Here is a 25,732-nt window from a genome sequence, read left to right on the forward strand (position 1 = left end):
TGAAGTCTTGGAGCAAACAAAGATTACAAACATTTTTTTACAATCCTTAAACAATGACAACCTCAGAGGGATGACCGTATTGTCACAATGTCAGCTGACTGTCTCCCAAAATATATTTTCTGTGTAGAGCTTGTTGCAGGTACTCGATTGCATGGTGGACAAAAGAAATGATTCAAGGGTTCACTGAACACAACACTGAAAGAATTTAATATTGACCATGTCTTTTGGGAAGCTCTAACTCAAAACCGAAGTGCCTGTAGAAATGCTGTTAACCAAGGGGTAAAGAATTTGAAATAAAAGGAATCAAGAATGCTCAAAGGAAGAGAGAAGTGAAGAGAGCAAGGCTGCAACATCTCAACAGCCCAGCAAGCCCAGGGGCTGCTAACCTGCCTCCAGTGTTTCCATATCTTCTGGCTTTCAGTGTGCTACTGGTCAATCAACTGCTCATTATTCCTCCTCCTCCTCCTCCTTCTTTTCTCTGAAATGGTGAATCTGATGGAGATGACATTTGAAAATGAAGGATGAATAACTACCTACCTACCTACCAAGAAAAAGGGAGAGAGAAAGAGAAGGAATATGAAGTGAAATGCACTAGGTTTTGTATTATTGATGAATGAGGGAATTTTTCAAGAAATACTTTCCTTGGAATTTTTTTAGCATAAGCAGCCAAAGTATAATTTGAGATCATTAGAATCTTTGTATTTCATTTAAATGTCTTACCCACTTAAATTAAATAAACACTACCTTTTGTTTGAGACATGTTTGTCTAATACTTTTCCCACTTAGAAAGCTTAGGGTTTGGCATATTGGTTCATGATCTTCATCCAGTTAAACTTCATTATTTGATCTGATTTGAATAATAAAGGTTGATTCATTTAGGTTGTTTATCAGCTATCCTTCAGCAGGGGGCTTCCAGGATGGCATGCAGTAAGAGGTGTTTCTAATACTGATTGCTAGTAATTACTAGCTCTTGTCTAATCTGTTGTTAAAATTAGGTGATGTCTGGGGAGTTTGCATACAATCAAAAACTATTTATAGTGGTGCCTCGCTTAGCGATTGCCTCATTTAACAATGTATTTGCTTAGCGATGAGTTTTTTGGAGCGATCTTGCGCTCCGTTTAACGATGTTTCCAATGGGGAAATTTCGCATAGCGATGTTCAGGACCTTGCTTCACTTAGCGATGACAGTTTAGGTCCCCCTGTTTCGCTTAGCGATGTTTGACAGCTGTCAAACCTACAGTTCAATGCATTCCAATGGGGGGGGGAATTCACCAAAAATTAACGAAGACTCAGAACAAAGCCAAATTAAGTTTGCAAAGGTTTTACAAGGTGCACTAACAATTCCAAGCATTTTAAACAGTTTTTGAACATTTTAAGACATTTTAAAAATAGCGAAAACGGACCTGTCAAAACCATTGAAATGCATTGAAACTTATTCAATGCATTCCAATGGGGGAACCGCATTTTGCTTAGCGATATTTCCTATGGCGATTTTCGCTTAAGGACGGTAATCCATTCCCATTGGAACGGATTATCTGGTTTTCAATGCATTCCTAAGGGGAAATGGTGTTTCACTTTGCGATGTTTTCCCATAGCGATGGGTTTTTTTTGAACCAATTAACATTGCTAAGTGAGGCACCACTGTACTCCTTTGGCCTATTCAGTTGTTGCCTTCCTGGTTGTTACCAACATGCTTCAAGAAGAGCGGGTAGCCTCTTCTCTAACATTGCTTTCTCTTTGTGGAGAACATCTTGTGAAAAGAGGAGAAACTCATGCTTACATATAAGTTCTAGATGCAGAAAGAACCAGAATTTCCCAGGGTTCCTTCCTACGTGTAGAATCTATGCATGAGCAGGCATTTTTTCCTTCCCATGTGACCCATTGCTGTAGCATGTAGAGAAATTGACTACAGCCAAAGGGCTAGTTATGCCTCTCTAAGCAGGCTGGTAACAACTGGAACAAGCTTTGGAGGATAGTATATCTGAAAGTAATACTATATCTTACATAGTAATAGTTCAAAAAAAGCAACACTTGTAAGCTTTATACCAAAATGAGATTCAGTACTCTTTCCTATCAAAGGTATAGTACAGAATACAGTATGCGTTCACAGAGAGGTGTCAAACAATCAATGAAGAAATCTAAATTCACAGGCAGACAGCATGTTTATTAGGATCAACTGTAATTCCACAAAGTTATGGATCAACATGGCCTCTTACCTTTTTAAAAATTGCTTTGTAAAATTGCTCATTTGACAATTCAAGGCAGAATCATTTGCTCTGAAAAAAAAGGATGCACCACCCACATTAGCCTCAACTGCCTTCTGCCAGAGTACCTTTTCTCTTGTGCAAAACCATCAGTGTTTTCCTGTGGTTATTTGCATGTGACATTTCATTAGGCTCTTGGTCTGTGTGCCAAGAGGGCAGTTTCTTGGTATGAACTCGTTCAAATGCCAGTACTTTGATTACTGACTTGGAATTAAGTCTGTTTAATAACTAAAAAAAAAAAAAAAACAAAAAAAAACAGCAAAGGCTCTTCTTCACTGTGCATTTGAAAAAAGGAAGAGTTAAGGTGGAATTGTTCTTCAGTATGAATACTGTGTTCTTCATGGGATGTGAAAGCCATCACACATCTACTATATACCCTCTTTTCCAACTTGCTAGGTTTTAAGTAAGTGTTTTGTCAATGCAGTTATACAGGCTGAGTTCAGGACTTGTTAAACTACATACTCTGTAAGTATGTTGTCATGCATATACACTGTGGTTTATTTGGGTAAACAGAAGTCTGTCTTAAGGGTAAAATAGAGTCTCTTAGTTTCACACTGCCACCATATTTCTGAACAGTGCAATCTGGAGTTGCAAGGTCTGGTTTACCATCTGATGTCTCATCTGTTACTGACTCAACTCTTGATACCAGCTACCTGAATGTAATGTGGTAGTTTCATTGAATGCATATTTGTAAAGGAATCAGATGATAACGAAATTGCAGTAGAGCATTTGTGATTCGTTATGTCTCATTCACAATAGTGAGTCTTCACTTTGGTTGTAGGCATCAGATAACATGAACATATATTTGTGAACCATCTCGGAGAATCTGTATTGGGTTGTACACTTGACTATAAGAGTGTGGATATTGTTAATATTATCTGCAATTGTTCTGGGTTGATTCAACTAAAGCCACATAGACAAGTGAGATTTCGAATCATCTTCCTTAGTCTGGATCCAACATACAATTGCTGTCTGACTAGATTTCATTACCATCACTGATTTGAATGAGAAAGGCAGGATTCATTTATTTAGGACATGATTAAGCTGCCCTTTAGTTTAAGTCCCCAGGGTGGCATATAATAGGAAATTGTGTATTTCAATGGTTTTTATCCACGTTTGCTGCAATCGTTAGCTCTTGTATAACCTGTTGTTTGAACAAGGGTGATATCTGGGGAATACTGAGCAGCATGATATCATAGGAGTTTTCAACATTGAGGGAGTATTTTTAGCCACCAACTCTCATAGTATCCACCAAAGCTTCAAATTTAGAACAAAATGGCTTGATAGAAAACCAGAGTTCCTTGTGATTGAAAATACAGTGTGTCAGAAAATAAACCTGTCTGCTCTGAAGGAGGATGTGCTGCAGTGAATTGAAAATCTTATGACTGTCTGCTTGTATCTGCAACAATCCTCATTCAAATAGAAAATGCAACACAACTGAGTTTGTTTAGAAATGTGGCAGTTTGATAAACAGCTTGCATTGTATTCCTTTACAGGTGGTGGTGTACCCAACATCCAATAGCTCAAAGTCACCTGAGCTGCATAAAATGATAGTCCCAAAGAATAGTCAGGACTCAGATTTGAGGATAAAGCTTGCCGTGAGGATGGATAAACCAGCACACATGAAGCATTGTGGGTGAGTTTCCGTTCTGACTTCCATTTTGAGGAAGCAACATACTTTCATGTTCTGCAACCCAAAGAAGAAATTGGAGGAAAAAATAAGCAGTCTACATGGAACAAGGTGAAATTTAAGCTTTATTGAAACAAAGTGGACGTTGTAGTTTGAAATAAATGTACCATATTTGTCGGTGTATAAGGCGACTGGGCGTATAAGACCACCCCCCCAACATTCCCACTCAGAATGTAAAGTTTGTTACATACTTGCTGTATAAGACTACCCCCTCTTCCGCATGCGTGATTCTGCTTTGACTGTATCATGGAGAGAGTTCCTTTTGCTCCTTTTGGTTCCTTTTCGGAGAGAGCCAGGGTTTGCTGGAAGAAGGAACAGCAGAGAGGCGGCAGCCATTTTGGAGAGGCTGCAGCCATTTTGAGAGGCAGCAGCCATGTGGTTGCATCTCAAAATGTCTGCCGCCTCTCTGCTGTTCCGACAATCAGCTCTTTGGCACTAGAGTCAGGCTGTTCCCAGGCTAGGAGCGGGGCTCTACTCAGTCTTACTACCAGGTAAGTGACTTTGCTGGGAGAGAGGGAGGGTTTGCTGGACATGCACCCGGCGCACAAGACGACCCCCCCCCCACTTGGAGGCATGTTTTTCAGGGCCAAAAAGTCATCTTGTACGCCGGCAAATACGGTAAGCATATTTACTTCAGAAGAAAACACAGTAAGAGGGAGCAAATACAATTGAAGTTGTGCTGGAATTGAAAAATATACTTTTTATTTCTTGGACTGGATTTAAGAATTCCTCTTCTATCTAAAATTGGTATGGCCATAACATATTTAGCTAAACTTGTATACTGTAAATTTCCTGTGGGAAGGACACAAATTTGGCAGAAAGAATGGTATACCCCTAATAGGTGTATAGGAAGACTTAATTGGTTAAACACTGCCAAACATACCATGTTCACCCTCATTGCCTTCCCTAGTGTCTTGTCTCTTTTTCTTTATGCTTTTCTCTCTCCACCTCTTTTTTTTAACTGGATTTTTCTTTCCTTCCTCTAACCCTGGTGCTCATTCAGCCTTTCCATCTTCTTGTTCTCCCCCATTTCATGAAGCAGGCAACAAAAATTCTATCCCAGTGCTTAATTTTTCTGTTTTTGAACTATTTTAAAGAATCATGTACACTTTAATGTGGTGAAAGGTTTTAAGTCTGTTAGTGAAGCTGTGAGCAATGCCCGTCAGGAGGCCTGACTCCATTACAAGCCTGGACTCCTGGCAGGGTCACCCAGGGTGGAATGGTCACAGCCAAGACACCAAACTAAGATGCATCCATCTTCTTCAAGGCACTGGGCAGCAGTGGTAGCTGAAAGAGACACAGATGGAGGAGGAAACATCAATGACACTTGGAACAAATGTTTGTTAGTACTGTGCAGAAGAGGACAATGGTAAACTGTAACTGACCCTTTCTTACCTGGAAAAGCCTATGAAGAGGCAGCCCAAAATGAAATACAAGATTGCTGAAAGATGAGACTCCCCGGTTGGAAAGCATTCAATCAGCTACTAGGGAAGAGCAAAGGACAAGTTCAAACAGCTCTGTTGCTAATGATGCAACTTGATTAAAGCTAAAATAATGTCTGGTGGCTGATGTGCACAGATGTGAAAGGAAAGCCCAATGTTGCATAAAACATACAATTGAAACATGGGACATGAGAAGTATGAATCAGGGTAAACTGGAAACTGTAAAGTAAGAAATGAAACATATAAACATTGGAATACAGTGGTGCCCTGCAAGATGATGTTAATTCATTCCATTGAAATCGCTGTTTGCGAAAACATTGTCTTGCGAAAAGCGTTTCCCCATTGGAATGCATTGAAATCCATTTAATGCGTTCCAATGAGGAAAAATCATCGTTGTGCAGCGAAAATCGCCCATAGGAAAGCCCTTTTGCGAAGGGCCGATTAGCTGTAAAATCACCGTCTTGTGAAAAACTGAAGCACCGATCAGCTGTAAAAATTGTCATCTTGTGAAAAACAGTCTGCGAAGCACGGACCAAATGATTGTCCAGCAAAATCCCCCATAGGAAAAACCATTTTGCGAATCACTATAGCAATCGCAAAGTCATTGTCCTGTGGATTACCCATTTTGTGAGGTAATCGTCTAGCGGGGCCCCACTGTACTTGGTTTCAGTGAGCTAAAGTGAACTGGAATTTTCAATCAAACAACTACATCATGTTCTGCTTTGGAAGTGACAAATCCAGAAGTGGAGTGGCTCTAACCTTGAAGTAAGATATAGCAATTAGGTCCTAGATAAAATCAAGCCTGAATTATCTGTGAAGGCAAAAATTATGAAAGTGAGGTGTTCATATGGTTGATGTGGGTTTTTCGGGCTCTTTGGCCGTGTTCTGAAGGTTGTTCATCATGACTTTTTGCCAGTCTCTGTGGCCGGCATCTTCAGAGGACTGGAGTAGGAACTCAGTCCATGCTCTGTAGAACATGGCCAAAGAGCCCGAAAAACCCACAACAACCACCAGATCCTGGCCATTGAAGCTTTCAAGAATACATTGAGGTGTTAATACTTCAGGCACATCATGAGAAGGCAGGATTCTTTGGAAAAGACAATACAATGCTGGGAATGCTGGGAAAGGTTAAAGGCAGCAGCAGAGAGGAAGATGAAATACAAGATGGATTGATTCCCTAAAGGAACCACGGGCTTGAGTTTGCAAGAACTGAGCAAAGCAGTTGAGGACAGGACATTTTGGAAATCTCTTGTTCATAGGACCACTATAAGTTGGAAGGGGCTTAACAGCATGTAATAACAAAAATTAAGGGCTCTGCAGAGAGAAGCAGTGTCTAGAAGTTCCGTGAAGAAATTAATTTCCCAGGCCTACATGTAGCTTATCCCAAAGAAGGATTCAGTATGACTGGTATCTAAAGATGTTCATGCAGGCACCAGACTGATTTTAATGAACTAATTTGTTTTCAAAATGAAACCCTGAGATGCATCCTCTTTCCCTTGATTTCTGTTACTAAATTTCAGGCAGCTAGTTTTCATAGTCTGAATGACTACCATGAATTTGAATGCAGATTTTCATGATCATGTTTGGTATTATGTTCACTTTTATAATTTGGTTGGAAAGAGTATACACATTGTTGATCTCATGGATAACAGTAACTACCACCACCACCAAGGATGATACTGCTAGTAGTGAACTTTTTTGATAATAGAAGTCTAAAACTTTTGGACACACAAACTAGATCTATGGAACATGCTCTTGCTAGGGGTTTAGATACCCAACAAAGCTTTGTGCTGCCGTTTGCTACAGTTCAGTATAAATTTCTTAACAGGAGATGGTAATAAAGCTCTGCCTAAGAAGGAACAAACTGTTCCATGTGCAGCAAAATGAAAAAGGTCACTGTATGCATAATTTATGGTACAATTTTAAAAAATTTATGAAAAATATTTTCTTTGAGCTACATGCAAGGATAGTGGTTTGCGATGATGATAACCATTCTGTCCTCGGTCTGTAAGCCCCTGCTTTAGCAATCCCTGTGTGTGTGTGTGTGAGAGAGAGAGAGAGAGAGAGAATGAGTGTGTATTTTTATTCAAATGTTTGAAGTAGGACCTTTGTGTCTAATTCAGTAATGGTAGCCATATTAAGCCATATTAATTAATGTGTGCAGGTATCTCTAACATACCGTTTGCACATGTGTTTTAGGGTCAGAATTCATGCTGATTTCTTCATTTTACCATTTAGTCTTTACTTTTTCCAAAATCTTAATGTCTTAGAAGCCAAGGGATATCTTGCTGAATCCATGTATTTCATAGCAGTCCTCTTAACTCCATTTAGAAAATGGGCAACTGTGACAAGGTCCGTCTTTGGCCAGGGGGGGGGGCTTGTGTAGTAAAGGCGGGAAAAAGGCGTGGGGGCGAGTCCATTTCTTGCGAAACAACAACTTTATTTGAATGTACACTTAACTCCACAGGATCAAACGGATCCTTTAGCACTTCATCAGATAACAAGGTGTATCTTTCTGCCTTTACAACAGGTGGGTTCATCTCTTCCCCTACCAGGGGGCCGGGCCGAATCGTTCGCGATCCGTTAACGGTCTTAGGGGCGCACTCCGCACGGCACATATGGTCCCACAACAGGGATGGCGGGCCCAATCCCCCTCTGCAGGCTTCTGTTGGAATTCTGGACCCGGGCGGATAACTCTCCAGCCCCCACCAGGGTAGCTCACCGGGAAAACTGAGACCCTCCATTCCAGGGGCTCATATGCCCTACCGCGTCCGCTGGGTAAAGAAGGCTCCGGCAACAGTCCTCCCGCTTTCTTTACATTCGGGAAGCCTTGGGCCAAGTCCACTTGACTCTTCACGTCTGTTAGCCAATCGGCCTGCACCCCCCTATTCATGCATCTGCCCAGCTCGCCTTCCCCTAGCCAACTAAATTCCCGCGCGTTTGATCCTTCCCCTTTCACCTCCTCCCACATGATCAGGTCTACTTCGGCTCCTCCCTCATCAACCAGGCACACTTCCGTCGGTCTCCTTTGTGGCTCTTCCTCGCGTTCTATCTCCACTAAAATCCCTTCTGCACAACCACTCTCTTCTTTCGGGCTCTCTTCTTCTGAGGACGGCACACTCTGACCTACACCTTCACAGCAACTTACCAAGCATTTATTCTCTTCAGGTGGTTGTGCTTGAGACTCAAGTCTGTAAAAATTAACTTTGTGGGGAAAGGAAGCATTTTTCTGATAATGCTTGAAAAGGTACATTTTAAAACTTCTTTATCTGAAAATAAGCGCCATAATTCTTTCTCACAGCCATGTTGTGTGTTATGATGATGTACTGCTCAGGTATTTTCTAGTACTTTAAGTAGTTTTTTTTTAAAAAGAAAAAAGAACAAGTCAGTGGTATCCACCTTGAAAACATTTTATCAAAATGCCTTTAAAATTTTATACCCTTTAAAAATCACCTTCAAAAGTAGTGAGAAGATATTAGTTGCTATACCAGTAAAGTAACTCACCAAGTTATGTTTGAATTTAACTGTTTTATACTCTCAATACCCCACAAAAAGGAAACTAGTTACAGATAACTGCCACTTATTACTCCCAACCCTGATAAGTGATGATAGTAATCCCTGGGTACCTGCAACTACAGTATAGATAAATATTGGTTTTAATTGATTTAAAATCAAGCCTCTCCGTTTAATCCAGTCAGCTTGCATGTGAGGCAGAACTGATCCTCATTTATGGCAGCTGGTAGCGTTCTACCTATTGTTGCAATGTGTAACATTAAACATTTCCCACTGTTGAATAATAACTACATTACCCAAATTGTTGACTTAAGGAGAATATTTACTTTTTTTCAGGTCTTCTAACAAGCATTTTGATTTGCATCTTGATTTGAACCAATGCCTTTGTAAATTACATTTCTATGTGAGGAATGTGTTTGATCAGTTGGGTTATGCTTTAGCATAGCCTAGTGGCTGAAAGCATGTATTACTTCCCTGAACAGAAACATTGTAGAACTCCATATTCTTCAGCAAGATTTAGAGTTATGAATTATTGACATGGAAATAACTTCATAAATTACACCAGAATACAAAGAGTGGACCTTTCCTTTCAAGGCATTTGGTTTTCATCGACATGTACCTCGGGTAGCTCTGAGCTTTCATCATGTGGACCTCTTCACTGCTGGATGGCAAGGCAGAAGGACCTGTTTTATCCTAAGATATGAGTAAACTTTGCTAAAAACCTTCCTAAATAAAATTGCCAAAAATCTAACCTGACATTTCCCAAGAATCAAAGCCATGCCTCTTCATACTGTGCCTTAGTCTTTTTTTTTTAAGATGACGGACAATTACAAAATGCCAATAAATGTGTGCCAAGTCCTTGCCATGAGAAGGCAGCCTTCATTCCAACATTCATGTGTATAACAAAAAGAAGGGGAAATGGTTTTACACTGGAGCAGCACAGTTGTCCTTCTCTATCAGCTGATTCTCAGAAGGCAGCCAAGGGTTGTCCCCAGACTCACATGACAACCAAGAGCCATCTGGTTAGACTCAACTCAAACAAAAAGAGGAAAAGAAAGAGCTTGTCAATGGCCCCATCCCAGTTACAGTTCATGAATATATAAACTACACTTCTTTACTCAGATAGGCTTTTGCCAGCTGAGCGCTGAGGAAACCACTTAGGTGGCTGTTGTACTTTAAGGGGGAAAAATACCAATTTGCTTTTGAATTGCTTTTAACTCTGTGTTTTAATATGGCAATCTGTTCAATTGTGTTTTATTATTATAATACTGTGGTTTTAGTTGTAGTGTTTTAATTATTCTGTGAGCTGTCTTGTGAAGAAAGCAGGATATGTATTAAATCTCATAAACAATTTAGATGATAAGCATACTTACAGCCTGGCCTTCTGCCAACAAGCACAGAATAGTCTGGCTGAGGCGACCGAATTTGATTTTCACAAGGCTGTATCGGCTAAACTAAGAGAAAGTGATTAACCAAATACCACTTTGAATGTTGTATTGCCAGGTGGGGATCTGAACTGTTGTCTAGCCCACTCTCCAAATTGTTTTGGAGAGACATTGATTATGGGCAACTCCCCATACCCTTAAAAAAAATCTGGCCCTTCCTGCCGAGGGACCGTGGAATTTAAACACCTGGAATCCCTTGACCACTTAAAGCAGGCTTTCCCAGCTTGGTCGACTCCAGAGATTTCAGACCAGTTCATGTGATCCCTTAAATTGGGTCATGTTAGCTGGAGTTAATGGGAATAGTAGTTTAAATATGGAATTTGGGATTAGGGAAAGCTATCTTAAACAATTGTGCTCCAAATCTGATCCCCAAATCTCACAACAGGTAAAAGAAAGTATGTCTCCACCTAGCATATAGTCAAATGGACTATCAAACTGACAAACTGTATAGCTAGTGTTAGCTCCCAACAGGAACACATTTTAAATGGAATGAAATATATACATTTCATTCCATATCTATCTATCTATCTATCTATCTATCTATCTATCTATCTATCTATCTATCTATCTATCTATCTATCTATCTATCTATCTATCTATCTATCTATCTATCTATCTATCTATCTATCTATCTATCTATCTATCTATCTATCTATAGCTATAGCTATAGCTATAGCTATACAGTGGTGCCTCGCTTAACGAGCGCACCGTATAATGACGAAACTGCATAGCGTTTAGGTTTTTGCATTCGCAAATGCGATCGCATACCGATGGCCCCTATGGGCAAAAATCGCTTTGCGAAGATCGGTAAGCGTTTTGCTTATCGATCTTTGCAAAGCGATGCCGTGGATCAGCTGTTCGGCAGCTCCAAAATGGCTGCCGGAAGCCCCGAAATGGCCGCGCGCAGCATTTTCGCGCCCTCCCCTCGCTTACCAAGGGCGTGAAAATGGCTGCCGGCTACGGAACAACTTCGCTGAACGGTGAGTTTTGGAGCCTATTGGAACGCATTAAACTAAGTTTAATGCGTTCCAATGGCTTTCCCCGTTTCGTACAGTGATGTTTCGCCATAGCGACGGTTAATCTGGAACGGATTAACCTCGCTATGCGAGGCACCACTGTGTCTGTCTGTCTGTCTGTCTGTCTGTCTGTCTGTCTGTCTGTCTGTCTGTCTGTCTGTCTGTCTATATCATTCCATTTAGGATAATCCCCTTTCTCCTACTGGCATCTAGTTAGGAGAAAGGGGATTATCCTAAAAAGAAGCTGCTGAGAAATAAACCATGAGGAGGGAAAATCCTTGTTATGTGTCTCTTTTTAATTTAAAAATCAGGGCTGGACGAGTCCCACCTACCCGGCCTGTTCCCTCACGGCATGGAGGACGATGGTGGCGCCTCTGTGGGGGTTTGAAATCAAGAGTTTTCCTTCTCTTAGATGGGCTGCCTTCCGGGGCTGAAGAGTCCCACCTACCCGGCCTTATTATAGGACTTCCTGGGTAAAGCAAATTGCAGAATTTAAAATTAAGAGTAATAGAAGTATCATTCAGTTAATGAAATCTTAGTTGATTTGATTATATGACAATTAATTATTTAAATCTGCAGAAATTTGCACATGTTAAAATCAACCAAGAAAAATAAAATAAAACAAGCTTTGTTTTTGAAATCAAACATCTTAGCAGAGAGATCCCATCTTCTATGAGAGCAGAGGAAATTCTCTTCTGGAAAGAAGTTGGTAATTTGGTAATTTATTTACATTTGCCTCCTTCTATTGTCTATTTTGCTCTGGTTCATGGGGTCACGAAGAGTCGGACACGACTAAACGAATTGTCTATTTTAATGGTCTATTTCAGTGGTTCTTAACCTTTGTTTCTCGGATGTTTTTGAACTGCAACTCCCAGAAACCCCAGCCAGCACAGTTGGTGGTGAAGGCTTCTGGGAGTTGAAGTCCAAAACTCCTGAGTAACCCAAGGTTAAGAACCAGTGGTCTATTTCATGACAGTAGTGAAAAATCCTAGTGTGGTGTAGCAGATAGAATAATATACTAGGACTCTGAAGAACAAGATTAAGATCCCTAATTGGCCATGGAAACTCACTGGGGGAATAGAGCTGGTAAAACCACTGCTTAAATATCTCACTTACCTTGAAATCCCTGTTAGGGTTGCTGTAAGTCAGATGCAAAGATGGACATGATAAAGGACAAAAATGGAAAGGATCTAACAGAAGCAGAAGACATCAAGAAGAGGTGGCAAGAATGCACAGAGGAATTGTATCAGAAAGATTTGGATATCCCGGACAACCCGGACAGTGTAGTTGCTGACCTTGAGCCAGACATCCTGGAGAGTGAAGTCAAGTGGGCCTTAGAAAGCCTGGCTAACAACAAGGCCAGTGGAGGCGATGACATTCCAGTTGAACTATTTAAAATCTTAAAAGATGATGCTGTTAAGGTGCTACATTCAATATGCCAGCAAGTTTGGAAAACTCAACAAAGGCCAGAGGACTGGAAAAGATCAGTCTACATCCTGATCCCAAAGAAGGGCAGTGCCAAAGAATGCTCCAACTACCATACAATTGCTCTCATTTCACACACTAGCAAGGTTATGCTCAAAATCCCACAAGGTAGGCTTCAGCAGTATGTGAACCGAGAACTCCCAGAAGTATAAGCTGGATTTCGAAGGGCAGAGGAACTAGAGACCAAATTGCTAATGTGCGCTGGATTATGGAGAAAGCCAGAGAGTTCCAGAAAAACATCTACTTCTGCTTCATTGATTATGCAAAAGCCTTTGACTGTGTGGATCACAGCAAACTATGGGAAATCCTTAAAGAAATGGGAGTGCCTGACCACCTTGTGTATCTCCTGAGAAACCTATATGTGGGACAGAAAGCAACAGTGAGAACTGGATATGGAACAACGGATTGGTTCAAAATTGGGAAAGGAGTACGACAAGGCTGTATATTGTCCCCCAGCTTATTTAACTTATATGCAGAATACATCATGCGTAAGGCTGGACTGGAGGAATCCCAAGCTGGAATTAAGATTGCAGGAAGAAATATCAACAACCTCCTATATGCAGATGATACCACTCTGATGGCAGAAAGTGAGGAGGAACTAAAGAACCTTGTAATGAGGGTGAAAGACGAGAGTGCAAAAAACGGTCTGAAACTCAACATCAAAAAAACTAAGATCATGGCCACTGGTCCCATCACCTCCTGGGAAATAGAAGGGGAAGATATGGAGGCAGTGACAGATTTTACTTTCTTGGGCTCCATGATCACTGCAGATGGAGACAGCAGCCCCGAAATTAAAAGACGCCTGCTTCTTGGGAGGAAAGCGATGACAAACCTTGACAGCATCTTAAAAAGCAGAGACATCCCCTTGCATAGTCAAAGCTATGGTTTTTCCTGTTGTGATGTATGGAAGTGAGAGCTGGTCCATAAAGAAAGCAGACCGCCAAAGAATTGATGCCTTTGAATTGTGGTGCTGGAGGAGGCTCCTGAGAGTCCCCTGGACTGCAAAGAGAACAAACCTATCCATTCTAAAGGAAATCAACCCTGAGTGCTCACTGGAAGGACAGATTCTGAAGCTGAGGCCCCAGTACTTTGGCCATCTCATGAGAAGAGAAGACTCCGTGGAAAAGACCCTGATGTTGGGAGAAGGGGATGACAAAGGATGAGATGGTTGGACAGTGTCATTGAAGCAATCAACATGAATTTGACACAACTCCGGGAGGCAGTGGAAGATAGGAGGGCCTGGCGTGCTCTGGTCCATGGGGTCACAAAGAGTCGGACACAACTAAACGACGACGAAGTCAGATCTCACTTCACAACACAGAAAAACCACACACAGAGTGGAAGATCATGTATTTTTTTAAAACTAGCATAAAATGTGATTTATTTTAATCTTCTAAGGACTTATTTGGTAATTTCAGCAAAATTAATAAATAAAGTACTGAGAAAAAAGGAAAAGCATATTGCAGAGCAAGTGACACAAAAATGTGGTGATAAGTGATTAGGTAAAGATGATATTAAATGAAAAAAATGGTTAGGAAAGGGAATAGTGTACTTCCTACTTTTAGATTCTTAGAGAAGAGATTATAGCAATGAGCTTAATTTTAATTATTCGTGTAATAAATGCTAGTAATAATATCTTGGAAACCTTTCAGCCTTTTTAATCACTTTGCGTGGATTTCAGAACAATTAGTATGAAAGATTTGTTAAAACCTGTGAAAAATCCAGCCTCTGTTTTATTAACCACAGTTGATGTGGGCTGAGGCCCTGCACAGAGCTATATAGTTGAAAATTGCCTTGATTTCAGTGGGAATCAGTAACGTTTATGTACTGGATCACAGCATTAGGCTGTAATCCCACAGTCAGTATGAAGTGTTTAACGCCATTCAGTTCAGTGGAGGATGGCACTCCTGATACTGAATGCACACTGCATGTAAGCTGTGGTCATCAGTGAAACCAATTGTTTCCAAAAGATTAAAGAGGACCTCTGCATAGGATCTCAAATTCAAAGTAGGCTTGTATGAGAGGAAGTCATATTCCCGTTATCCTGATCTCAAGCAGTTCAGTGTTTCTGGCCAAGAGTACTGGAACGGGACGATTTCAACAGTCATCAATTCTGAAGGCTGAATGCATGCATCAAAATTACAATATAATTTTTTTTCTCCTTAAAGAATTTCAGTACATAAAGCTGTGCTGGTAGGGAATTTTTTTCAGAATGTTCAAGTATGTTTAAAATTCCTGGAATTTAAGTTTTATGTAAAAAAAAAAAACGTACATTGGAAGGGGGAAATAGTGCTGTGAATTTTCTTAAACTTGACACAACATGAGACCTCAACCAGTGATTAAGAAATTTTAAAAATGACTAATAAAATAAGTACATAATTTCCTAGTGACTACTGCAAATAATGCTACCATTTAGGTGATACAGGGTTGACTGATAGGAATAATTATGTGTATCGAATCAGTTCTGACTTAGGGCGGCTCATTCTAGGTTTTCTGGATATGGAGTGTCACAACCAAATCTCCCTAAGGAGCATTTGGTCATTTGGGCAGGGAGTTCCGCAGGCCACAAATCTACCACTTTATGCTGGGGCAAGTCCTCAACCTCCAGCAGTGCATAGCATCTGTGCCTCGAACAAGCCTGATCTTTAAAGAACACTTTACTTTACTCAGCATTCTGCAAGTACTGCAACATGGGCTTTGTGATTCCTTAGAACTCACAACAGCTCAGTTAAATAGGACTTCTCTGTGATAGCTAGTCAGTGGCCATTACCATTCCTCTGGATTTAGCGAAACCCTGCTGATCCAAGAGACTAGTCCTCAGTAAGGATTTTTATAATTATCTTTTATTAAGAAAATATAGTTCCATAGAAACAGTTTGGTTTTGCTCAAGCATTAGCATAAAGACGTGTTCAAAGGATTACCATAGTTAAATACAACAACTAATTCTCATTAAAATAATAAACACTAAAAACTGGGCTAAGGTGGACTAGCCCCACCTCCTTCTTCTCTTACCTACATTCTTTTCCTTCAAGCTACGTAACACGAACCATCAAGAACTTCTCTCAGGCAAAAGTTCTCTCCCACCAAATGGTCTCTCTCAACATAACCCATCGTCCATTTTTCTACATTCCTCCGACCTCTTCCTCCATGACTGTAAACCAATTAACTCAAAGAGGCATAACTGCTCACTCCGCCCTCAATTCTCATGGAGATTTAGGTGGGTTATCTCAATTCCAATTAGAATGGAATTTGTTGGGTCTTCGCCCTGGGGCCTCTTTGTCTTTGCATTGTTATCAGGTTTCACTCTGTACCAGCCTGGCTGTAAATTAAGAAAAACAGCCTCTTTGCCTTTTTCACATTCCCATGTCTTCAACTCCTTTCACTTTGAAAACCTAACAGATGGAATTTTCTCTCATTCTCATTGACTATGTTCCACTCTCCTTCAGTATCATGACATGGAGTACTTAGAAGTGGTTTACCATTCCCTTCTTCTGTGGGGCATCTTGGGACTGTGCACTAGGCTCGTTCTTCTCCTGGGATGCACAGTGGGGGACTCAACTCCCAATGTCTGGCCCTGCAGCCAGGTATTCAAGTTTCTGAGCTATCCAACCAACTACAAGATTGATTAGCTTGTAATAATTGTACAAAATGTGAAGGTTTGAGGAAAACAGGGGTCAATGTGTGATAGAAATGTTGTCATTGGGCCTGCATATAAGGGACAGTACATACAAGATTTTGTATCCCTGACCCAAATGCAGTCAGGGATACACTTCCATTTCGTCAAAGTGTTGGCAAGGTATCTGCCCTCAAGATAAGCAGAACATATTGTCTGAACCCTAATTGTATAAGTGTTCTGTAAAGGGAGGAATGGACTGAAAATAGTGTGCCCTTTGTCTTAGTAACAAGCTGGAAAACACTCCATATATGTTTCATTATGCAACCACTCTATCTTCAGTGACATATTGGCCAAAGGTCCAGTTTCCTCAGTTCATAGCAGCCAGATAGGTGGAGTTCTCAGGGGAAGAACTAAGTCATACTTTATTAGATATATACAACATTGCTTGCACAAGCACTGGATAGTCTGTGCACTGACCAGGGCAGGAGGAAAGAATTTGGCAACTGGACTGACCTCTATGCTTCAGCTGTGTCATTTACTCCCCTCCCCCCTATAACTTCTCTCTATCTCTTTCTCTCTCTCGTTCCCTCTTTTCCCCCATCCTGGGGAAAGCAGCATGTTCCTCTCTCCCTTTTCCAGGCATGCAAACCATACATGGACTTCTTGTGAGTAACCAAAAGAGGGGTTACTTACCTGTAACCATGGTTCTTCGAATGGCTGCAAAATTGCAATGGAGATCTCTATATCTAGTGTATTTTAGAACTGTAACATGCAGTGATGCCTCCACTTATGACCATAATCCATTCAAGATGGTGGACATAACTCGAAATGGTCGTAAGTCGAAGCAACGTTTCCCATAGGAATTGCAATTAATCTGTTCCAGCTGAAGAAAAAAAATCACAAAAAATCCCTGCAAGACTTATTGGAAATGCAATTAATCCCTTCCAGCCAAAGTGGGTGGGAAGCAATCAAGTGTGCAAGACCCACTGGAAATGCACAGAGAACAAAGGGGGCAGGTCGGAAATGCAAATAAAACAAACGAAAAAGCAAGGGAAGCATGCAGGACCCATCAGAAATGGAGGAAAAAAACCAAAAAGCAACCAAACCCCCCAAGACCCATCAGAAATGGCGGGCAAAATGTCAAAAAACAAACACCCCCCAAGACCCATCAGAAATGGAGAAGAAAATCCCAAAAAGCAACAACCCCCTGAAGACACATTGGAAATTGGGGGAACAAAAAAACAAACCCCCCAAGACCCGTCACAGCACAGAAACATACCCCCCAAGCTCAAAACCATGCTGCAAAAACACCCAGAACAGTTTTTAAAATCAGAAAACAGCACCTTACCTTACAGGGCAGCCCAAAGCCTCCCTGTAAACACACACATGCTCTCAGAAGCAGAAGGAAGCAGTCCCAAGCCTCACACACACTCTCGAACTGCTGGGGCGAAAGAGCTACAAAGAAGCAGCCTAGTCGCCACCTACAGTTAGCAATTTGAATTTCCCACCTTTTTTTCCCTGCCTTTTTCTGTTCATAACTGGATGTTCAGGTCACAAGTAGAAGCAAAATTTTGCGGCCGGAGCTGGTCGTAACTCGAAATGGTCATAAGTAGGGATGTTCGTAAGTCAAGGCACCACTGTAAGTTTTATTCTGTTCTGAAGAGAACTAAAAAAAAACACATGAGAATGTAATTTACAACAGATCTTGTTAGATATTCCCCCACAATTAGAAGTATAGGAGCCAATTTACCACAATGTTCCTGTTGCTAGCTTTGCATCTCAAAGAAGTGGACAATTCCTCTACCCTTTGTTTATCAGAAAGAAAAGCAGCTGGGAATGAGGTTTATTTTGAATAGACAAATGACTTAAATCAAGACCTTACTTTCCCAGTGATTTCTTGCTCAGTGTGACAATTTTCAGCTTTTTTACTTAATCAAAGCAAAAAAAAAAAAAAAAAAAAAAAACACCCCTTAGTAAGAGAGCATTGAAGAACTAAAGACAGTGTCATTTCATGTCCACGAAGGTGGTCAACTTATGTGTATACTATACAATTTCACTAGATGAAAGGCAAATACAGTTTCCTGCTCCATCTAGATTCTGCACTTAGCCCCCACTGAGTTATGAAATTCCCTGGATGATGTCTTGGGACAGTCATTCCTGCAGTGGCTGTCCTACCTCACAGGCTGGCTGTGAAGATAAAGTGGGGAGGAGGAAACCATGTAAGCCAGCTTGAACTCAGTGGAGGATATGCAGGATAGCAGTTTGACTAATCAGCACATTTTAAAAATTAAGTAGTCAGCATATAGAAAAGTATAAAGATTGACCATATGTTTTGCCAGACATGTTAGATTTCTTTTTGTTGAGACCTTTGGTTTCTGGGAAAGGATGCCATCTTGGCAGCTTTTACCTTGATGTCTAGAAGGAACTAAAAAGAATCATTAAGTGTAAAAGATAACTCAGGCCAAGATCATCCATATTCTTCTATTTGCTATCACCATGTATGAGTGTGAAAGCTGGATGGATAAGAAAGCAGAAAAGGGAAAAATGGATTCATATGAAATGTGGTGTTGGAGAAGAGCTTTGCAGATACCCTGGACTGCCAGAAAGACAGACAAGTAGGGCCCAGAGCAGATCAAGCCTGATCTTTGGAGCCAAAAATGATTAAACTGAGGATATCCTCTTTTGGGCACATCATGAGAAGGCAAGATTCTCTGGAAAAGACCATAATGCTGGGAAAAGTTGAAGGCAGCAAGAAAAGAGAAGACCAAATAGGAGATGGATTGACTCAAGATAGCCACAGGCCTGAGTTTGCAGGAACTGAGAGGATTGTTGAGGACAGAGCATTTTGGAGAACTCTCATTGAGAGGGTCAGTATAAGTTGGAGATGACTTGACAGCACATTACAGCAGTAGGAGCAGCAACAAAAGTCCAGGTGGAGGTTTACCTCCTTTTGAGAACTGCAATTAAAATATCATACCCAATGGTCTACAGAAGTAGTACTGTTGTCAAGATATCGCCCACCTTTATATGATTTTTCTAATATCTGCTATTATATAGAGATTGAACTGGCTCGTAAATTGAGACAGACTTGTTTCTCCGGTCCAGTGACTTGACTTCAACACTCTTAAGTGGCACTTGTATACAATATTATAAATGTTCACTGAAAATTTTACACCAATTTATTTACAATACAACCAGAGTGTTTCGAGAAAGCAAATTCGATCATGTTGGCATTTGTTATACTACAATACAGTGCAAACCTTTGCCAATATTAGTAATCTAGCATTATGCAATGAGCAATGCTGTTATGACAAGTCCTTGACAAGTGACTTATTCTCAATGATTTTCTAGGACTTGCTGTGCCAAGACTACCTGCTGAGACTTCCCTCTGGACCAGCAAGATTCCCGAGCTTTCCACAAAAATAAAGACCACCATAATATTCCTCTCCCCCTCCACTGCCTGTTCTTTGCAGTGAACTGCCAGTCCCTGCACAGCTTAATGCTCTTCGTAGGGGAATCCAGCACAGGAAAGATGCAATTGCACAAAGAAATTGCAATAGCCATGCACAGCACAATGTTTCTTCTGCCCTTTCGGGATGAATTCTTAGTACTAGAAAGATGCAGTTCTGCACAGGTATTGTCAGAATACAGCTTGGTTTTATTTCCAGAAAAAAATGACTGTGAAATTTCTGAGAAACCCCATAAGGATTCTTGCAGGGAGGGAGGAAATTGTGCAGGGAAGATACAAGGAGAACAGAGGGGTTTTTTCTTCCTCTGCTTGTCACTGAGACTGAGAGCCTGATAAATTCACATCCCTATTTGGAAAGGTTTTTGTAAAATCAAATCTAATGAGCTTCGATGTTTGTAATCCTGTTTAGTGTGAAATATCAAATATCGGTGACCACAAGAGGGCAGCATGGTTTAAAAGAAAGCTGAAGAAATTGTCACCTGGAGTATTTTTCAAAGTTCAGTGCAGGAAAAAAGACACGTTTCATATTGTCTGTGTTGGGTTCTGTTTTTTTTAAATTGCCAACAGGGTTTTTTCTTTATTAAAACAAATATATATGAAAACTGTGTCGTATTATCTTCCTGTTCTGTTTTTATATCATTTGCTTGCTTCATTCAGAAGGGAAACTAGTTCAGTCTTTAAGCGTATTTTCCTATTACAGCTTGAGAAGTCTGTAGCACCCGGAAGAGAATTTCTGCAATTTCTTTCTGTCTGAAAGCCTTTCGTGTTAGGCATTTAGAAACTTCCTTGCTTTATACTGCAGTGATCATACCTCAGCCAAAATATCTTGTTCTGAGGCAAGTTATACGGAGTCCAGTTGAGATTGTGTCCAAGTTGACACATGGAGTATATTCCAGTGCACCCATTTTTTTATGGTGCACTGATGTTTTTGGGGTTTAGATCTAAAAATGTAAAGTATGAATCTGATGCTTGTCTTTGAATACACTGCAAACATATAGGCCTAGTTGTCAAGTGGGACTTGTTTTTTATTAAATATATTTTGAGTCCATTCCATGACATACTCACTTTGTTTGTGTGTGTGTGTGTGTGTGTGAAAGAGAGAGAGAGAGAGAGAGAGAAAATCAGCTCATCATTGTATGTATCCTTGATAAATCTGAATCTCTCGCTGTAGAAGTGCAAGATATTTGAATGAACGAAAGAACAAGCTGCACTTAAAACCCAGAAGAGGCTGCTGTGCATGTTGAAAATGACTTCTAGCAGAAAGGTTGTTTGACATAGTACACTAGCAAAGTTATGTGCAGGATAACATGACTAAATTAAAAATTAATTGTAATTTATGGAAGGTGAGAACTGCTTGGGACCCTACCTGTTGTGTGCTGTCAAGTCAATTCTTATTTTTTTCAACCCTTTTCAGGGTTTTCTAGGTAAAGAGTACTCAAAAGTGGTTTACTGTTCCCTTCTTCTAAGGGGCATCCTGGGACTGTGCAGCTTGCCTAAGGCCACACAGGCTGGCTCTTCTGGGATGCATAGTGGGAAAATGAACTCGCAGACAGACACCTAACTCACTGAGCTATTTTGATGGCTGCTGCATATTTACTTGGCACGAAAGTTATTTCATGATACTCATTACTCAACAACTCAGGGACAGTAGTAACATTCTAAACAACCTAAATGGTTTATAGACCACTCTCATAAATTAAGTGGAGTTCCTCCACTACAGTGATTGTTTAGTTTCCGTTAACTTCTTTTTAATATTAGAGGATGTTAAGGAGTTTCTCTGAAACCCTTTTTATGGTTATTAGTGCTGCTGCAAGGATTCCAGTTTTTCCATTCCAAAGTTCAGAATGTTAAACCAGGTCAGCTTTCCCAGTATCCATTGCACCTTTGTAAAATTAGCTTCATATTCATCCATGAAGAAACAGATCTTTTCTGTTATTTACGTGCTTCATTCAAAGAAGATTCCTGTCTTCCTACCGTAGGATGTAAAGTATTGTGCAAAATTACTTTGCATACTTAAGCAGTATGGATGCCTCAGTCGGTCCTGTCCTGATATGTGATCAATATACATATGCAATGATGGATCCAGTAAAAATGCCAAAATGGTTGATGAATTCAAATATGTTAATGTTCTGGTTCAGGATCAAGAGGAGTCCTAGCAGAAAAAAATGTATTAAATTTTAAAACATATTGTTGAATAATGTTGTTGAATGACTCCTATCATAACTTGCCGTCCTATCTGGACAGCTACAATTTCCAAAACCCCTTTTAAGAATCCTGTGGCAATCATTTCTATTTGCCAGGCACTGCTTTTGTTAGAACATTTGTGAACATTTTCTTTCAAACAGTTTGACTTGAGTGAAATCCAGCTAATTTTGTTTATGGTCTGTTCTGTACTTATTTTAAATTAACTACATACTGGAATATAGAACATGAGTGCATTGTGTGTGTACTACACATACATACACACACACACCTGTGTTTCTAATATCAGTTTGGTATTTATTGGCTCAATAGTGTAACAGGATCTGAGAGTTTTTGACAAGCTATTTAAAGATCAAGTTATTCTACTGTAGTTTCATTGACTTAAATTGTATTTGTCAAAGTTCACAGTCAGAAGTGCCTTCTGATGGTGCTGAGAGTAAAAGATCACTGCTGCTATCAGTGGATGTCTTTCTGTGGCTGGTATCCTGTTGCATGCCTCTGTGCACACAAAGGCTTATGATGTCATCAGCTATGTACTTAAGTATTTAATTTAACATTTCCTATTCCTCCCTCCCTTATTTCCAAGTCTCCCTAGGAATCCCTTTCAACGTGGGGAAGCCTTTCGGAGCCTTAACATGGATCCCTAAAACTATGGATTCTGATGTTCCCTGTGGAGCCTCAGAACATGGTGGCGGGAAACTGTACATTTCTTCTTCTGAATTTGTTTCCTTCCTTGCTCCTCTGCTCAAATGTTTTGTGCCATCAGACACATCAGTTGATTGTTCAGGCATTTTCTTCATTTTTCTGTTCATGCAATCCACCCAGAATAGTGCTATGCACTAATGGGGTGGTTTATAAATCCTAAAAATAAATAAATAAATAAATAAAACTAAATTAAGATCAGCCTTTATACACTCAGTGTTGTATAACAGGTTTCCAGCCAATAGATTTTAACGTATTGTAATATTTTGTGTAAAGGGTTGTTGTTTATGGTGGACCTTCTGTGCAAAAGTCTAGATTTCACTGACCTATCAGCAGTCAGCTTTGGTTTTCCTTCCTCTTTCAGCTCTCCACCTCTAAAAAAACAGTGGATGACTGTTACAAACAGTCACAGAACACTGATACATTTTACTGGATCCGGTTCAGAGTGTTGCTTTTATTCTTCAACGCCCTTAGTAACTTAAAAGTAGATTAGCTATAGGAGTATTTCCTGCTTACCTATGAATGGCTAAAATCCTGCAGCATAATTATGCAAACAGCCTAACTTTTACACACAAATTGCTGTAAGTGAAGAAATCCTCATAGGCATTATCCATTGCATGGCGAGTCACACAATTCTGTATGCAGCAGATAATGTCTGTGAAGATTTCTTAACTTACAGGACTTTGTGCCTTAAAGTTGCACTAAAACATGCAACAGGATTTCGGGCTATAACTTGAAGTATCATCTGAGACCTTTTTACAGTACTGTACTCTTTGCCCCCCATGAAAGGAGGAGGTTGACTTCAAGCAAATAGGTTTCCTCAGTGGTGGTGCTCCATCTGTGCAATGCTGTCTTCAGAGATGCTTGCTTAGAGCCTATATTATGTTCTTTTCAGCACAAAGTGAAGGACTTTTCTGAGGATCTTAAGAGTATTTTTTTTTAAATGCTTTTCTGTCTTTGTATCCTTGTCTCTGGTTTTATTTTACTTTTGTATAATGCTTTTTTCTTTATCATTGATTTCATTATACAGTAACTTGTATTATTTTAAAGTTACACACTGTCCAGAGAACTTTGATTACTGGACAGGTTTAAATTCTAATTAATAAAATAAATAACATATGAGGCCTTTGACAATGTCTACATAGAAACAAATTGACAAGTTGCAAGACGTGTGCAGACTGTTTCACGCTTCTCCTTTTCTACCATTTCACAAGTAAGAAAGCAAGCTTTAGAGAAGGACTTTGAACCAAGTTTGATTTCCAAACTATAGTTAAGTCCTTGTAAACAAGCCAGGATCAGAAACTAACATCAAATTAGCATTTGGGATTACTGATCATGACTCATTTTGCTAGCACTCAGCCATATACCACAAGGAGCAGTGTTTATGTACTAAACTCTGGCTTGTTTACTCACTGACATCTTAACTTATTTTTTTAAATAATGATGTGCAAACTAGATTACAAAGTGAAAAGTAACACATAAAAACATTTCTTTTAAAGACTGTAATGTTCAGGGGAGGGCAATTTCTAAGACATTAGATTTTGAAAATGTGCAAAGCTGTTGCACACCACAGCTGGGAAACAGGTTTGGCAATGTGATGTCCTATGGGGAGCCTTTTACATAGGGCTGCAACTCAGTTTCCAAACATTTATTAGTAACTTTTATAGGACTGCGTATGACTGACAGCATGGTAGGAGAAACTGAACAGTATTTAAGCTAGGATGATGCAAGCTATTGTCAGTACTATATCATGTATACAAACAATCAAGATGTTAAGATTTTATTATTAAGCATCTCTTGTCTGACATTGGGAAGCTATCAGGTGTACAAGGAATAAGTATGGATGTTGACATGTTGCCATTTAGGCTATAGTGCCACTTCTCTATGTTGTGGCTTTAGAAGAGGCAGCTATGTTAGTCTGTGCTAGCATGTCGGGCAAAAACAATCCCTCCTCAAAGAAGACAAAAACATTGTGACATCTTAAAGACTGACTGCTATATTTTACTGTGATATATTTTTGGACAATTCAGAAGAAGTGGTCTTGTCCATGAAAGTTCACACTAAAATACAGTATAGCAGTTAGTCTTTAACTCCACAATGTTTTTGTCTTCTTTATTCATTTATTTATTTATTTATTTATTTAGTTAGTTAGTTAGTTAGTTAGTTAGTTATTTTTAAGTTTTTAGTTTTTGCTTGACATTCTCTATGTTGGATTGCATATCTCTGAAACTGATGTGGTATTTCTCCCACTGGAGTGTGGTAAGGAATTTGTAAATCTCTGTATTAACCTGCACGGCAGCTTTGCTGTTAGTCACCTAATGTTTGTCGACTGGAAGTGTTCTAATTACATTGATTAGTTTCCAACTTCTGACCGTTTTAAAATATCTCTCTTAAATTAGTTTATTTTGTAAAAATCTGATTATAACCTGCTGTAAAAATAATCATTACATAGTTTTAACATTCTGAAAAAAAATCTTAGTTCAGAAATCAGGGAATATGTGCTAAATAATGTTATGGGGATTACAGTGTGGAAGTCAACATAGGATACTGGTTGAAATGTTGGAGTAGAAACCAGTATTGTGGGAAGGATGCTCAGATGTTACCGAGGAAGGGGCGAGGTGAATTTTGGAGTTCATTCCACAATTGGGGAACAACCACAGAAAAGGGCCATGTTCCCCCCCCCCAGGCTTCTCTTGGGGTTGGCAACCTCAAACGTCCAGCCTGAGGAGCACCGGCAGGATAGGCAGTTCCACTTGGAAGGAGGTAGTCAGCCATGTACTGAGGTCCCAAACTGTTAAGGGCTTTATAGGTCAGAGCCAGCACCTTGAACCTGTTACAAAAACAAACCAGTAGCCGATGAAGGGTGGCCAGTACTGGGGTGATATGCT

The 25,732-nt window shown here is 40.0% G+C and overlaps 1 protein-coding gene across 13 annotated transcripts in view; it reads left to right on the plus strand.

Moving 5' to 3' along the window:
* Positions 1 to 25,732, plus strand: part of CADPS2 (calcium dependent secretion activator 2) — a 371,478-nt gene that overhangs the window by 163,885 nt on the left and 181,861 nt on the right. For all 13 annotated transcript variants that reach the window (XR_012087419.2, XR_012087420.2, XR_012087421.2 and 10 more), the window contains exon 8: positions 3,761 to 3,900. Coding sequence is in view for 10 of the 13 variants with exons in the window: in XM_020803108.3 (XP_020658767.3) it covers positions 3,761 to 3,900 (140 nt within the window). In the remaining 3 variants the exon portion in view is untranslated. The remainder of the gene's footprint in view (positions 1 to 3,760; positions 3,901 to 25,732) is intronic.

This window comes from Pogona vitticeps, chromosome 5 (genome assembly GCF_051106095.1).
Source record: "Pogona vitticeps strain Pit_001003342236 chromosome 5, PviZW2.1, whole genome shotgun sequence".
Taxonomy (NCBI): Eukaryota; Metazoa; Chordata; class Lepidosauria; order Squamata; family Agamidae; genus Pogona; species Pogona vitticeps.